Consider the following 14,148-nt stretch of genomic DNA (forward strand, 5'->3'; position numbering starts at 1 on the left):
CGCGCTGTCTCCGCAATTTTCCGCCACTGCTCGTGGTGCATTCGATGTTCATGTGAATTTGTTGTGTTTTGCAAATAAATTGAAAATTCCTTGTGAGTAAATCCGAGGTTATATTGTCATTTTTATATTTTTATACTTAATAATATTCTTCGGGTAATGCTAGAAAATTGTAAATTTTAGTTATAGCTTACTTCGAAAATATATATAATATTTAAGAATAAGAATCTATGAAATAATATAGTCTATAAATATATACAATATGTTGCTTATAAATATATGGAAATATATACATATTATAAATAATAATTAAGTTGAACATTTCGAACAATAAACAGAATATTGTGCATTATTAAAATGATAGTATACCACTTTACCTAAATGAATATAGATTAATGACACATATAATAATTAAAACTTATAGCAAACCGACCGGTACGTCACTCTCGCGGCCGTATGCCCGCTCACTATACATAGTTAGTATCTATGTCCATCTTTTTAACAGTGTATAATCTATGTTCCGGGCGCTTCCGTTTTGAGTGTGAATATCGTGCGCCCGCGTCTGAATGTAATTATCGTTTAAAATTGAAAATTGTTTGTGTTAAAGAAAGATTGGAATTCAAAATTCGATACTGGTGACTAACCCATAGTTTTAAATACCCCTGAGATCTACCCCTCACTATAAACTACTTTTACTGTTTAATCTCGCATTTTTTATTAATGTCACTAGACTTATTTTTGACGTTTCAAATACTTCACAGTTGTTGTGGTCACTGTCACACTGAAGTAGGAAACCTATCTGCACTGTCACCACTGTGATAACGGAAATAATTTAATGATAATAAAAAAGCCGAAATTAAAACATAAATACAGTATTCTTTATGTCTACGACACGCGAAACCGGAGAAAATACTAAAATATTTTTTTAAACAGATTAAATAGTAAACACGTTTGAAGGAAATATATTATTTCACGTCCCATAAAATGATAATCAACACGATGATGTAAAATAGATTTAAGTTAAGATAAACGAGTAAATCAGACAGTGAATGTATGTGAAGCAAAAATTATTCTTCTTATGACCAACGTGAGAAGTAAATTGAATTATGTATAGTAAATCGAAAAGTAAATTTTTACCGAATAACTGTGAGCGCACTAAGGTGAATGTTTATGTATTGCAACTTGAATTCGCACATACTAATAACAATACACAACAATAAAGTACAATTGTTTTAGTGTTACTACATATATGTTTTTTTTAACTTTATTATCCAGTATTTTCTTTGGATGGCTTTTAATTTAAATAGGTTGACGTTTAACTCAAGCTAGATATTATTAAAAACTCCTGTAACTCATTATATTTCCCTAATAGTGGTTAAAAAAAAGTTCCCGTTATTTCTCTAAAAAACGATAAGAAATACCATTTATGACTCATTACCATGAGCTGTCTGATGGTTTACATATTAGGCGATGTTTCATTAAAATACCCAAAGGCACTGCACGTAATACGTAGCTTTCGTAAATCAGTTCGTTCGTGTATTTTTACATATATCCTAACATTGTTGGGTACAATAAAAAATCGCTTATTTTTATCAATACGATCTCGGTGTCGGACATTTCGCATAAATGTGATATTGCAATATCGTTCGTCCCCTTTTTAATATCGCAACGGACGGTGCCGGCCGGTTTATGGCGCAACCCTTCCCGCGTTTTATTCGCGACCTGTTTGTCCTAATATTATGAAAAAAATTGACGTCAGCAATAAGACATTGCGCACTCATACTTTCATTTGATTTAAATCTTCTTCTTGTTCTTTCTTTCTTTCTTTCCTATTACTCTCTGGTGGGGTGTAGGGCTTGAATCAAATCCTTCTATTTACATCGGTCTTGGGCAGTCTGTTCTAGCTCCTGCCACGTCATGCCCAAGACGCCTAGCTCGTGCTCCACCGAGCGACACCAAGTTGTTCGGGAACGGCTTCTCTTCCTTTTGCCAGACACTTTCCAGGTCGGTGCTCTCTTGGATAGGTGTTTTTTTTTAATTTAAGTGGTTACTGGAGACCAAAGACATCTACAAAGTAAATGCACCACCCACCTTGAGATATAAGTTCTAAGGTCTCAGTATAGTTACAACGGCTGCCCCACCCTTCAAACCGAAACGCATTACTGCTTCACGGCAGAAATAGGCAGGGCGGTGGTACCTACCCGTGCGGACTCAAAAGAGTTCCTACCACCAGTAAACATTTGAATTTGAATCTGAGTTATCTTAATTCGTTTAGAATAAATTTTGTCAGTATTTTGTTAATACAGCAGCTTTTGCGTAATTATTTTTTGAGTTGGGAAAAAATTAAAGCACTTACCGTTTGTATTGTCGGGTTTATGCATGGCAGGTGGGTCTCGAATCATTTTGATATCGTCACTTTCGCATTACAGGGTTCGATTCCTGAAACAAATGACGAATGATAAAATTAGCTAAGTCAGTTTAATAGATAAAATCTTCTTTTTGTTAACTTCTTAACTTTTAACATCTACCACACTTCACTGGGATTATTATCAAAGTCATTTTTGAAACAATTCACGGACCATTATCGTATGTGGCCCTATGCCGAAAACCTTCGCCGAAGTGGCAATAACAACTATACGACATTTCATATCAATCGGCTGAACAACGCGTGAACGTACAGAGCAGAAGAAGAGAGATCAAACGAAGTCACAGATATTAAATTGAAATATCAGATAATATCAATATCATTAATGTTATATGTTTGATAATATAATTTTTGCCTGTGAATTTTATACACGGTTTTCTCTGCAATTGCCGATTCGATTTGTTTAGTTAATGTTTGTTGCAATTTTATTGGTTCTCGTCCCATCCTTCTTGATTAGGTACTTAGGCACTTTTTTTTTAAGCCAGGGACGAACCACCTACAAGGTTCCCGCCACTAAGGGGCGCGCGTGGACTTATGCGGGACTGGATAGTCCACAGATGTTGGGAGCGGACTGCGGGCACAAGGTATAGAATTTAGGATCCTACCCACTAAACGACTCCCCTGCACTCTTTCACCCGACGTCCAGTCGTCGCCCGGGGTCAGAACCCGGTCAAAGTAGGGGTTCTCGCGTTCAACACTACAACCAGAATCGCGGCGTCACACCTAGGACGCCGACCGACGCGACGAGTTGTTGGTCGTCAAGTCGATCGTCAACAACCAACGACGCCCGTCTCCGCGGTACAGCGGTCCGTCAGGCCGCCCAGGCTGTCGCTGTTCCGGGATACCCCACTGAGTCAGAATCAGCCTGCCGGGTCAGAACGCGCTACACCGTTGACCGGAAAATACTTAGACTCGACTTAGCTTGTATTTATATTGTTACTTGATTATAGTGTTACGACCAGTCGTCTACCTTATTTGACGTGATATGCCTGACACTAGCAAATCTAGTAGTGCTAGTTGAATATCCTCCTATCCTATTTTTAGTATAAATTTAGTCTTATACTAAAAATATATTTTAAAAATATGAACCTGAAACGTTTCAAAAAAGAAATACAAATTGCGACAAAGTCAGAACATGGTGTCGCGTGGAGCGCGAGTGACGCTAGTGGCGCACGTCTCGCTGCGAAACCTCATTAGAATAAACGATATCCTCTTCTTACGTCCACTTCGCTTGAGACCTTATTACTCCAACAAACTGGCGTCAAACGGCACCAACTAAACTGAATACGCACCCTTTCAAACAAACTCTACAAACTATGCCATAAAGCTTCTTTTACAACGACCAATGGCACTTCACTATTTTGCGATAATTTTCAGCCTTACAGGAGTTCCGTAGGGTCGAATTTCAAATGTAACATGAATAACAAACGCGTTATCACATGCTTTTCCTTGAATGCTGAGACAACCACGCAAAAATTTAAATTGAAACTTGAGAGAGAAGTTAATATGTGGATTCTTGATTTCGTATGAAGATCGTACAGATTTTGTACGCTGCTGGAATTTCGCCAGTTAAATTTAAGTTACAGACATATTATATTTGCAGAAATCTAAGATTGAAGACTGAGCATTTTCGTCGTTTTTATTAAATCTAAGCCTTCTAAAATAAAATACAAATAAAAGGGAATATCATTCGGCTAGGGAATTATTTTTATAACCACATCTAAATTCCCATCAGCACCTGTTACAAAGGCGGCTATCAAATTACCCGCGACATATCCGCGGCGGAGCGAGCACGTCTCCATCCATAAATACGATATTCGTTATGCATTTCTCATATTCATGAATCCGTTTTATTGGCCCCAATAAAATATGAACATCTCAGAATGGATATGAGAGAGCCAGCAAATCTAATATGGATTGCTGTGCGCTGGATTTGTGGTCCGATCAGGGGTGGGGGGCGAGAACCTGCACATAATGAGTTTCTCAGTATTCGCTTTTAACATTTTACTTTTTTGATTTAATTAAAGCTATTTCCAGATACACAAACTTAGAGTTGATCTTTTAATACAAAAAACAAGTAAGTTTCTGACATGGCCGAAATAAATAGATCCCTCGAGTTATCTCATGTCTCCCCCTTAAATCTGAAAGCCAAACTGATGAAAGACCCCCCTAATACGAATTTAAATGCCATTCTTACACTAAAGCTATCACAGAAAAGGGCAGTGTCTTCCTAGACGTGTCAAAAATTCAACAGAGCGTTGGGATAAGTGGAATGAATGGCGGTAGCTGCGGTCCCGGATAAATATTCCACGTCAAATCGTTCGTCACCGGCTCTTGACTTGTTCATGCCAAGAATGCTTCACCGAACATTCTTATTTATTCGCTTTTATGTCAGCTTTAGCACAGCTTCCAGCTACTTTATGTCCTCACGGATTTATAATTCCCTTACTATATGTTGACATTATTAGATGAATCTTTAAGCGGTAAAATTTTAACTTTCAGAACATGTGTCATTTGTGTTACAATACACCCTTTCTCTTCACTGGTGATAAAGCGTATTGCAAGCCCGCATACTTCCATTCTGACTGTTACTGGCAAAACAGTCATGCGTTCCAATTTTAAGAATATAATAACCGATTTGTGTATATTATTTTCTTTAATTAACTATAGTTTTTATTTTTATGTTACTCAAATGTTATTGTTATATTTTGAATTTTATAATTTTTCATTGTGTTATTATTCCTTCTTTTTAATTCAAAAAATATTAAGTGTATAATCTATGATTCAAAATGTTGTCAACTGTTAACTGTCCTATAACTGTCGTTTGTACCTATAATTGAGGTGACATTTGTCATGTGCTTTCTTGTCAAGTCATCGATGGCCTTAGCTGGTGATCATTTTATTGGTACAATTATAAAATAAATAAATGTACAATAACAAATGAAAATTCAAATCTTAAACTGTGTTTGGAAGAATGTTGACATTAAAATCGATAAAATTACATATATTTTGAAAATATCCCTTCATTCTAACAGTGTATTATTACAATTACAACACAAAATCCAATTAAAACTAATGCGAGTAATCCGTTACATTAGAGTGTTTCCATAATTTGGGGTGCGTGAAAACCCATTTGGGCATTACCGAGGTTGGGTTGTAGTGTACACTATCGATAGGTATCTCCATTATGATTGTGTTATCAACGCGATCAATTAAGCGGCATTTACGTTAAAATTCACCCCCGCCATCAATTAGTTACGTGGCAGCCGGCCGTCGCCAGCCAATACTATCGTGTTAACGTGGATAGTCCTTGGCGAGAATTTCTAAATATATTTATTTAGACTAAAAAAATTGAGTTGAAGATAAAAGCTTCACATTCAACAACCGTAGGTTAGGAGTGTTATCTTTTGAGTTAAGCGTACAGGAAACAAATATATGTTTTCATCTTGGCCTAAACGATATGACTACCAGTACAATCCTATTAAATCTAAATTAAATTTAGAGAGCATTCCATCGAACTAATACAGAATGGGATTTGTTTGCACGTAACAACTCACTATTGGTCTATTTGCCTCTTTCTTTATTTTAGCCCACCACTACTCTTCTTTGGGTAGCCACTCTTTTTTCACTTCTAACACACCTAGATGAACACGCTATCAAACCGAAACATTAATTGGCTTCACAATTATTTTGTACCGTATGTTCCATGGGGAGTGCTCTGAGGAATTGTTCGAGATGATACCAGCATCTCGTTTTTACCATCGCACCGCCCGCCACCGGAGTAGAGTTCATCCATACTACCTGGAGCCACTGCGATCATCCACAGTGCGTTTCCAGAGATCTTTTTTGCCACGTACCATCCAGCTATGGAATGAGCTCCCCTCCACGGTGTTTCCCGAGCGCTATGACATGTCCTTCTTCAAACGAGGCTTGTGGAGAGTATTAAGCGGTAGGCAGCGGCTTGGCTCTGCCCCTGGCATTGCTGAGGTCCATGGGCGACGGTAACCACTCACCATCAGGTGGGCCATATGCCCGTCTGCCTACAAAGGCAATAAAAAATAAATAAAAAAAAAACTGTATTCACGAGATCGCAAAACTTTATGAACACGATTCAAAATGAACCAACAGCAATAAAATAATAACGCAAATAACGTAAATTGATGGGAAGGCGTATTTTAAGTCCGCGTGAATTGGTACCACCATTTTGTTAATTTAAACCGCGTTCTGGTCTGAATAGTCGACCATCCGTGGTACATTTTATATGGATTTTTTTTCTGTTTCAACAAAAAGAAAGAGAATCTAGACGTTAGTCCAATCACATCTAAATCCATTATCGAAGACAATATCGAATTGCTTGAGCGGAGTGCTCTGCGGAGATTAGTGATTAGGTACGAAAAGTTGTTAATAATTTTTCGACAAAAATAGTAAGTAGTTGTGTAATATTTTATTATAAAATCGGAGAATTTAAATATAATGAAATAAAATTGATATTTTCACAAAATTACCGAAATTAAGGTTCAAAATTTAAAATACTTTTTTTAGAATTACGTATTTAAAAAAAAAATATATATATATGTTTTGGATTATTATTATATATTATTATGTTATATACATACGCCTCTTTGTCAGTGTCCTCCGTTGAATTCTAATTGATAATAGCAATTAAAGCTCTACTAATCAATCTCATACTTCAAGCTTAACTGAACTCTAATCAAGAAAACTCTTATTTCAAGAGAGCTTTTCGAACAAAACTTTACTTAATTAAAAATGTAAATTAAATTCCTAGGCGCTTCCACAAGCATGACGTCGTCCCGTCCCGCGCTTCGCGTCGAGCGCTCGGGGCTTTTGATTGCAGCTAAAAGGTTTGGGATTAGTGCGCGAAAGAGCTTTCAGTGCATTTGTAGAGCTTTTAAGTGGGAAGCTTTCGCTTAAGATACTTACATACAATGTAAATTTTACGTAAGTAGATGGCATTCTTTGTGTAGATTTATAGAATTCGAAATTTAAACCACGTACGACTCCAATATAATAATAATTTATTATTATTATTATAAACATAAAACTAAATTAAATCGTTGATTTAATAAACTTGAATGTCGACAATTAATTTAGAATGGATGCACTATACGCATTGGAACTTATTGATAGCGGCTGCGGTAGTAGCGGTCTGACCAAGGAAGTTCGGTATCCGGAAATAAACCGCCCGTAAAATTGACAATTCCGAGGGAATGCGGGCGCTTGGACCCGACAATTTTGAATGGCTCTACGAACCGACCCGCTGATCTTTGTTGAAATCTTCTAAATAAATGAACCACAGAATAATAATTTCATCGATATCCCATATCATTAGCACAGTTAATATATTTCTATGTTTTTAATCATTTAGAAAATTTTATTCAAAAAGGAATAATTTACGAGAAGCTGATGTTTCAAAATGTCAACGTGTTAAAGTTAATTTGCGTATAGACTGAGTTGAGACTGTATTTCTTTTACTTACTACTCTAGATTGTCAACGGTGCACACCATGCCATCTGGATGGTCGCCAAAACAATCACCGCTATCCACTATTAACTAAGACTTCATGAAACTGAAAATAATTTGACTATATGATTAAAACTACATTGTATTCAAGATTGTACATTGATATTGAACAAGTAAAATTGAAAGGAGTGATGTAAAAGAAAATTGGGTAAGATATATGAGATGTAGCACAGGGAGATAACACACGCATAACCCATCCAATCACAAGGAGCACCGAGCAGAAAACTTATTATCGGGAGGCGGCGTTGCGTCACTCGAATAATGAGGAAAGCGTAACCGCGTCGTCTCTGGCCATGGACACTGTCCAGTCCGCTTCCAAAATACTACGTACACACCATCCAGTGTCATTTGTAGACCCTCGAACTTTTAAAACTGAGATCAGCGCGACGTTCATCCGTGAAATTGATTCCGAAGGAAACGAAAGACTAAAAGATAAATAAAAAAGGAAATACGAAAACACAAGCTAAGATTTGGCGTGAAATTGTTTTCAGCGCCCGCCCGCCGACGGTACTATGGCGGCGGCCCGGCTCGGGAATTTCCCAATTACTGAGTGTGAATGTATCTACTTGATTACGTAATGGATACTTTAGACATTCAACCGCCGGCATTATGAGGTTTTACTTTCGATGTAACATAAAGTCAATTCAATTAATTCAAAAGTCTTATTCGAATTTACAAATATATCCATGTGTTTTTATCACATAATTTCAGAAGGAAATTAGAAAAAAGATTAGTCTACGTGTTATTATGTTAATAATCATACACGATCCGATAATATGTAGGTATCGGCCGGCCGAATTGGATCTTAAAACAGTGTGACATCTCATCCACTACGTGATCCATTTGCCGAAGTAAGAAGCAATCTCATTCAATACCCGACCGTCCCGCCCGGGCCGCCGCCGCCTTGCTTAGGGCTGCTAACAATGCGATACTTTGTGCGCTCCGTATCACGAAACGCAATAAAACTTTACATTCCTCTTTAACTACTTTCCCGTAGTTATCAGCGTGTGATACGAAATGGGGCATAAATATAGAACTACTTCTTGTTTGACTTTACAAGCTTTCCGAATTTTCGCAGTACCTATTAATCGAACTTTTAAGTTTGTTTAGCTATCGTATTATATAACGGAGATGATAAACAAAAATATGATACATATTTTATAATTTTACATGCAGTGAGAATGTATATTTTTTTTACATCTATAGGAAATTATCATGTACTGCTATTATGAAGAATACAGTACCACAATGCTACAAATGTCTGTGGTGATGCATTAATAAGTTTTGGTTTAAAGGCCATGACAGCCGTTTTTAAAATACAGCTGAGACTTCAACCTAAAGTTTTAATGTGAACTGCGACATTAAAGCTATGTCTATGAGTTCATGACGTCGGGGACCATTTTACGCGTCTGTATGATGAAAGAAAATGTATATTTAATTCAAAGTAAGAAAATCAACAAATTCTGTATAATTTTAAATAGAGTAACGATGATTATGAATTTCTTTCAGCTCGTAATCATAATAATTTTGAGATATCAAAAGTAGTTTAACTGTTAGCGACAACCCTACCTCAAAAGAGAGTATCGCTTTCCCCGATTGTATTAGATTCAGCTGCCCTTTTCATCTACATGTCGTTCTCTCTTTACCTTACGTAGGGGTCGCGACTAGTGGATGTGCCGGGGTCCTCACTCCATTTCCTATGAGTGATTACTGACAACTCATCGCAATAATTGACATTACTTGCCCTAATGTAAAAGGAATTTCGTTTGCCGATACGAATACAAATAACAGGTAACAAATCACTTAATGTTATTGGATCTACTTTTGAAGAATAACTATTTTCTGTCATTTTATTGGAATATCGTTTACGTATTGTTTTTTTGTTAGCAACGAAATCTATATTTTCATTCATACATTTTTACGACCCTGACTTTTACTTTTTAAAATATCATGCCTATAATGTCAAATTAACTTTGTTTTAAGGTTTCCATTAAATATAGTTCAACGACACGAGGTTAACGACTTTAACAAAAAAAAACATTTTCATCCAAAAACTCATCCATATTTCGCCAGAAACTATGAATATGATTATCCACGCGATTCAAAAGGCCATCATCCAATAAACCTAGCAGGTACCAAAGGTATCAAATCTTTTTCGTCCGTACTGAAATTGAATATTTATCCGGGTAGTATCTCTATTCCGGAACAATTTTTATGTAGGGGGGAATACAATCTCAAGATATTTGGGAGGGCCACTCTACGGGGATATTGGCAAATACCTTGCCTACATTACCTTTATTGGCTCGCGACGTTGCGTGCTCGATCTGATCGTATCTCCGATTATGTGCGTATTATTCAATGTTTCTCAATGTAATTCAACTTGTACCCTATCTCATTGTTGCTTATTCATGAAGGCGTCTTTAATATCCGTTAAAATTCAATGCACTATTGTATTTCTCGTTATATGTATCAATGATTTCAATTTTAAATTAATTTTCAAGCATTTTTTTCCTGGCCACTTTATAGACGAGAATGAGAACAATTTGTCTGGTTATTTATCCGGAGACCCCACGAAACCCCGGTTTCTGTGATCTACTATTAATCCCCGTCTGTCCAGAACATATTCTAATTTCTTTTACTCCTTATAGATTGAGCACTACGGGCAAAACGTATTGTGCGCCCACAACGGTCGACATCGCCGGACTGTTTATTTCTAAGACGATGTGAAGACGCCACCTACTGAGAAATTAGTCATATATTGCATTAGCGCTTTTTCTACCACTGAAACTGTAACACTTTTTATTGCTTAGATAAGTGGACGAGCTCACAGCCCACCTGGTGTTAAGTGGTTACTGTAGTCCACAGACATTTGCGTAAATGCGCCACTCACCTTGAGATATAAGCTCTAAGGTCAAGTATAGTTACAACGGCTGCCCCACCCTTCAAACCGAAACGCATTACTGCTTCACGGCAGAAATAGGCAGGGTGGAGGTACCTACTCGCGTGGACTCACAAGAGGTGCTACCACCAGTAAGAACGTCAACACGTCCATACCTCGCTGTAGAAATACGCAAGGTGGTGGAATTTACTTCTGAAAGCGTACCAGTTGGTGTGTAAGCAGATCGGCTACTGGGTTTGCATCAACCAAGGCCACTTTATATATCGTTTTGGAATACGCAGTGATGGTTCATCATAATAGAAAACCTTTCGATTTAACCTTTTTGGGTTTCCTTTGGGTTGCATTTCTTTGATACGATGTGCAGCTTAAATATAGGGTATACGCGTACTCTAATATATGGGGTCATTAAATTCATCTTAACGATTGTAGTGACATCTGCTATAAAAAATAAGTAGGGCGCCTGGGCGTATTAGAAAGAGGATTTTTGGCTATTTAAACGACATTGATATCAAATTTAAACTATTACATATTATATTATGTTCTTAAATGATTCTAAATTCATAATTTTTGTATTGAACTTTGTATTTTTTACTTATTACTATTTACAATACATTTGCTTATTATACTCTTAAAAATTAGAAAATTTTAGATTACCATTAACCATCAAAGTAATTGATTAGATAAGTTTTACAGCTATTGCAAAGCTTTTATCGCGAGCTTTGAGCGCGGCGACTGAATGGAGAAATTCCGTAACGAAAATAAAACCTAACACCTCCGCCTACCATGTAGCTTGCGTTCAACACATTCACACGTTGCGCTTGTGTAGTGTTTGTGAATAAGCGCACGGCGTGACGTCGCACTGCATGCGCATCATGAAAGTCATCTCTGTCTCATGCGGTCTAGCTTATGAGTGTGAAGGGGACGGTTAATGTTTTGCTTTTATTAATGTTTTGCTTTTATTAATGTTTATAAATATAGCGTGGTCTTATTTTATTATTGTTTTAATATTAAATGATTATTGTCTAATAACTATAATTGCATAAATTGATAAAAAATGCTATGCAATAGCTTTACCGCGGCAGTCCCCGAGTTTTTTTGTTGTTGTATATTGTACGTCGTTTAAAACATCTAAAGCTACTGTGTAATTTAATTGCTTCGTTAGGCACGAGAAGGTTGATGCTAATCGTTATTTATAGTTAATAAATTGTCATATTCATAATGGCTGGAGCGGAAGGCGCATAAATTCGACGAGCGAGTGGCGGCCTGACTTGACACCTGTGATTGCATTTACAATGCTAATTCATGGCACAATATCACGTCAACGGATACTGGGCGCTTCTCGTTTTCACAATCGTCGCTTTACTATCACGCCGCACCCAAAACATCTTATACCACGCCCAAATATTTGTCATTACTTTTATATATTTGATTTATGCTCAGCAACAGCAAACAAGCAAGTTACGAGCGCGTTTATCAATGATATAACAGATGTGTTTGTAATTATAAATATCAGATGAATGATTGATGATTTAAATTTTTGTTAATAAAAAGATAAAAACAGAGGGCGAGTGGGCTGTTACACGTCGAGATAAGCCGGCGGATAAGCGGCCGCAATCCATTATCGAGCAGTTAATTGATAATTACTTTCTTCCATTACGCTGAACGAAAAACTCGGTGATTAACTCAAAATCGTTTTAACGAGTACAATGGGTCGAGCGTTCAATTAAAAACCCTTGTCGAATGTCGATAGCTTCGCAGAAAAGTGGAGTCGACGCTGACTCAATCTCGTATACATAGAATAAGGAATTAATCTCGTGCTGAAAGTTTTTAATTAAATACTCACCCGTTTTGTAATTAAAACATGATTCAATCGAGCACAATAGAGATTCGCAGCGCTTTCTAAAGAAATCTGAGACATGTTTCGATATTGCATTTAAGCATTCGATAGGATACGTTACGTGTTCTTTATGTATGAAATTGTCGGAAACGTTTTAAATGGTAAACGTTATGTCACATGCAACTAGTTCAAAAAAAGACCAGTGGTCGTCAAACTTTTTTTGTTTCAGGGCCGGTAAAGACCATCTACACACTTGCGCCCTTTTTTTAAATAAATATCATCATAATTACCGGTCCTCCGATGTCTGCATCCATGGGATTGACGCAACCTTCAGCAGGTCGCCGATCCACTCAAAATAAATATATCTTCAATAAAACATAGACCAATTCAAAGTAATATTTATGTAGGTAGTCGCGAATAATGAATAATAATACTAGTATTGTATGATAAAAACATTACAACATGGAAAGACTGACGTAATAATAATACTCACTGTATTGTAAGTACATTTTTCTCTTCGAAAAAGGACATTATTGAAATGTTCAAAATATGTTCTTATTTCCCTTTTCTCGTTATCGCTGGTATACATAATCATATCAGAACTATGATTTAGATAAGCTAAAGTTAGCTAAATTATCGAAGTTCTATCTTAATCTTATACCCCCGTCAAATTACAAATTATTTTTAAGTATAATACTTAATCTATTTCTGTTATCGTGTCATTGAAATAAAAAAAAAACTATGTTAAACTAATGGACTATCTAAAAAAAAACGTAACGATAAAACCTCGTCAATAGAGCAGCCAGCACACACACAAAGACAAAAAAATTAAATCGATTGATAAACAAAAGAGAAATGGAACTTCAATTTTTTTTTTAACTATTTCCAATAATAACTTTTTATTTATGCTTATTTTTACATAAACATGTGTGCAAGAGGATCAATAGAAAGGACGTAACAGAGAATCTCAGTTAGCAGTCACATATAGGATTTGGAATTGAGTATATCTTAACTTCGGTCCGTCGGAATTGGATCGATTAACTTTTTCTAAATTTTTCTTACGGCTTTTTTCAATTGTGTCTATAGAAAGTAATTTAAATTAGGTACAATAAAAACTATCCCGGTGTATCCCAAATTAACTTAATTAAGTGATATGATTCAATATACCATGGAATGATTTTATTTTCCGTTTTACACAAAACTTTCTTGTTTTGTAATTTAACAAATGTCAGTAATTGGTTGATTAAAATTTGGTTTATATTTTGTATTATATATTATATACTATCGCTGGTTTCGTGTTTTCAAGGAATGCTATTTATTTTTTAAACGACTAACATAAAATTACCATCGTTCACTTTCAAGTATTCACAAAACATTTCAGTTATACCTACAGGGTCCAAAGATAAGTTAGTTTGTTATCAAGTAAAATTATTTCAATATGTCAAAAAA

At 36.1% G+C, this 14,148-nt stretch overlaps 2 protein-coding genes across 3 annotated transcripts in view; one reads left to right on the top strand and one right to left on the bottom strand.

Moving 5' to 3' along the window:
* LOC114245319 (LIM domain only protein 3) overlaps nucleotides 1-14,148 on the bottom strand; it is a 53,357-nt gene that overhangs the window by 14,967 nt on the left and 24,242 nt on the right. For both annotated transcript variants that reach the window (XM_028177452.2, XM_028177451.2), the window contains exon 2: nucleotides 2,354-2,436. In XM_028177452.2, coding sequence (XP_028033253.2) covers nucleotides 2,354-2,399 — 46 coding nt within the window. In that variant the 5' untranslated portion in view covers nucleotides 2,400-2,436. The remainder of the gene's footprint in view (nucleotides 1-2,353; nucleotides 2,437-14,148) is intronic.
* Xpc (DNA repair protein complementing XP-C cells homolog) overlaps nucleotides 1-14,148 on the top strand; it is an 86,898-nt gene that overhangs the window by 10,231 nt on the left and 62,519 nt on the right. The window lies entirely within an intron of this gene.

The sequence above is a fragment of the Bombyx mandarina genome, chromosome 13, assembly GCF_030267445.1.
Source record: "Bombyx mandarina strain Sakado chromosome 13, ASM3026744v2".
Lineage (NCBI taxonomy): Eukaryota > Metazoa > Arthropoda > Insecta > Lepidoptera > Bombycidae > Bombyx > Bombyx mandarina.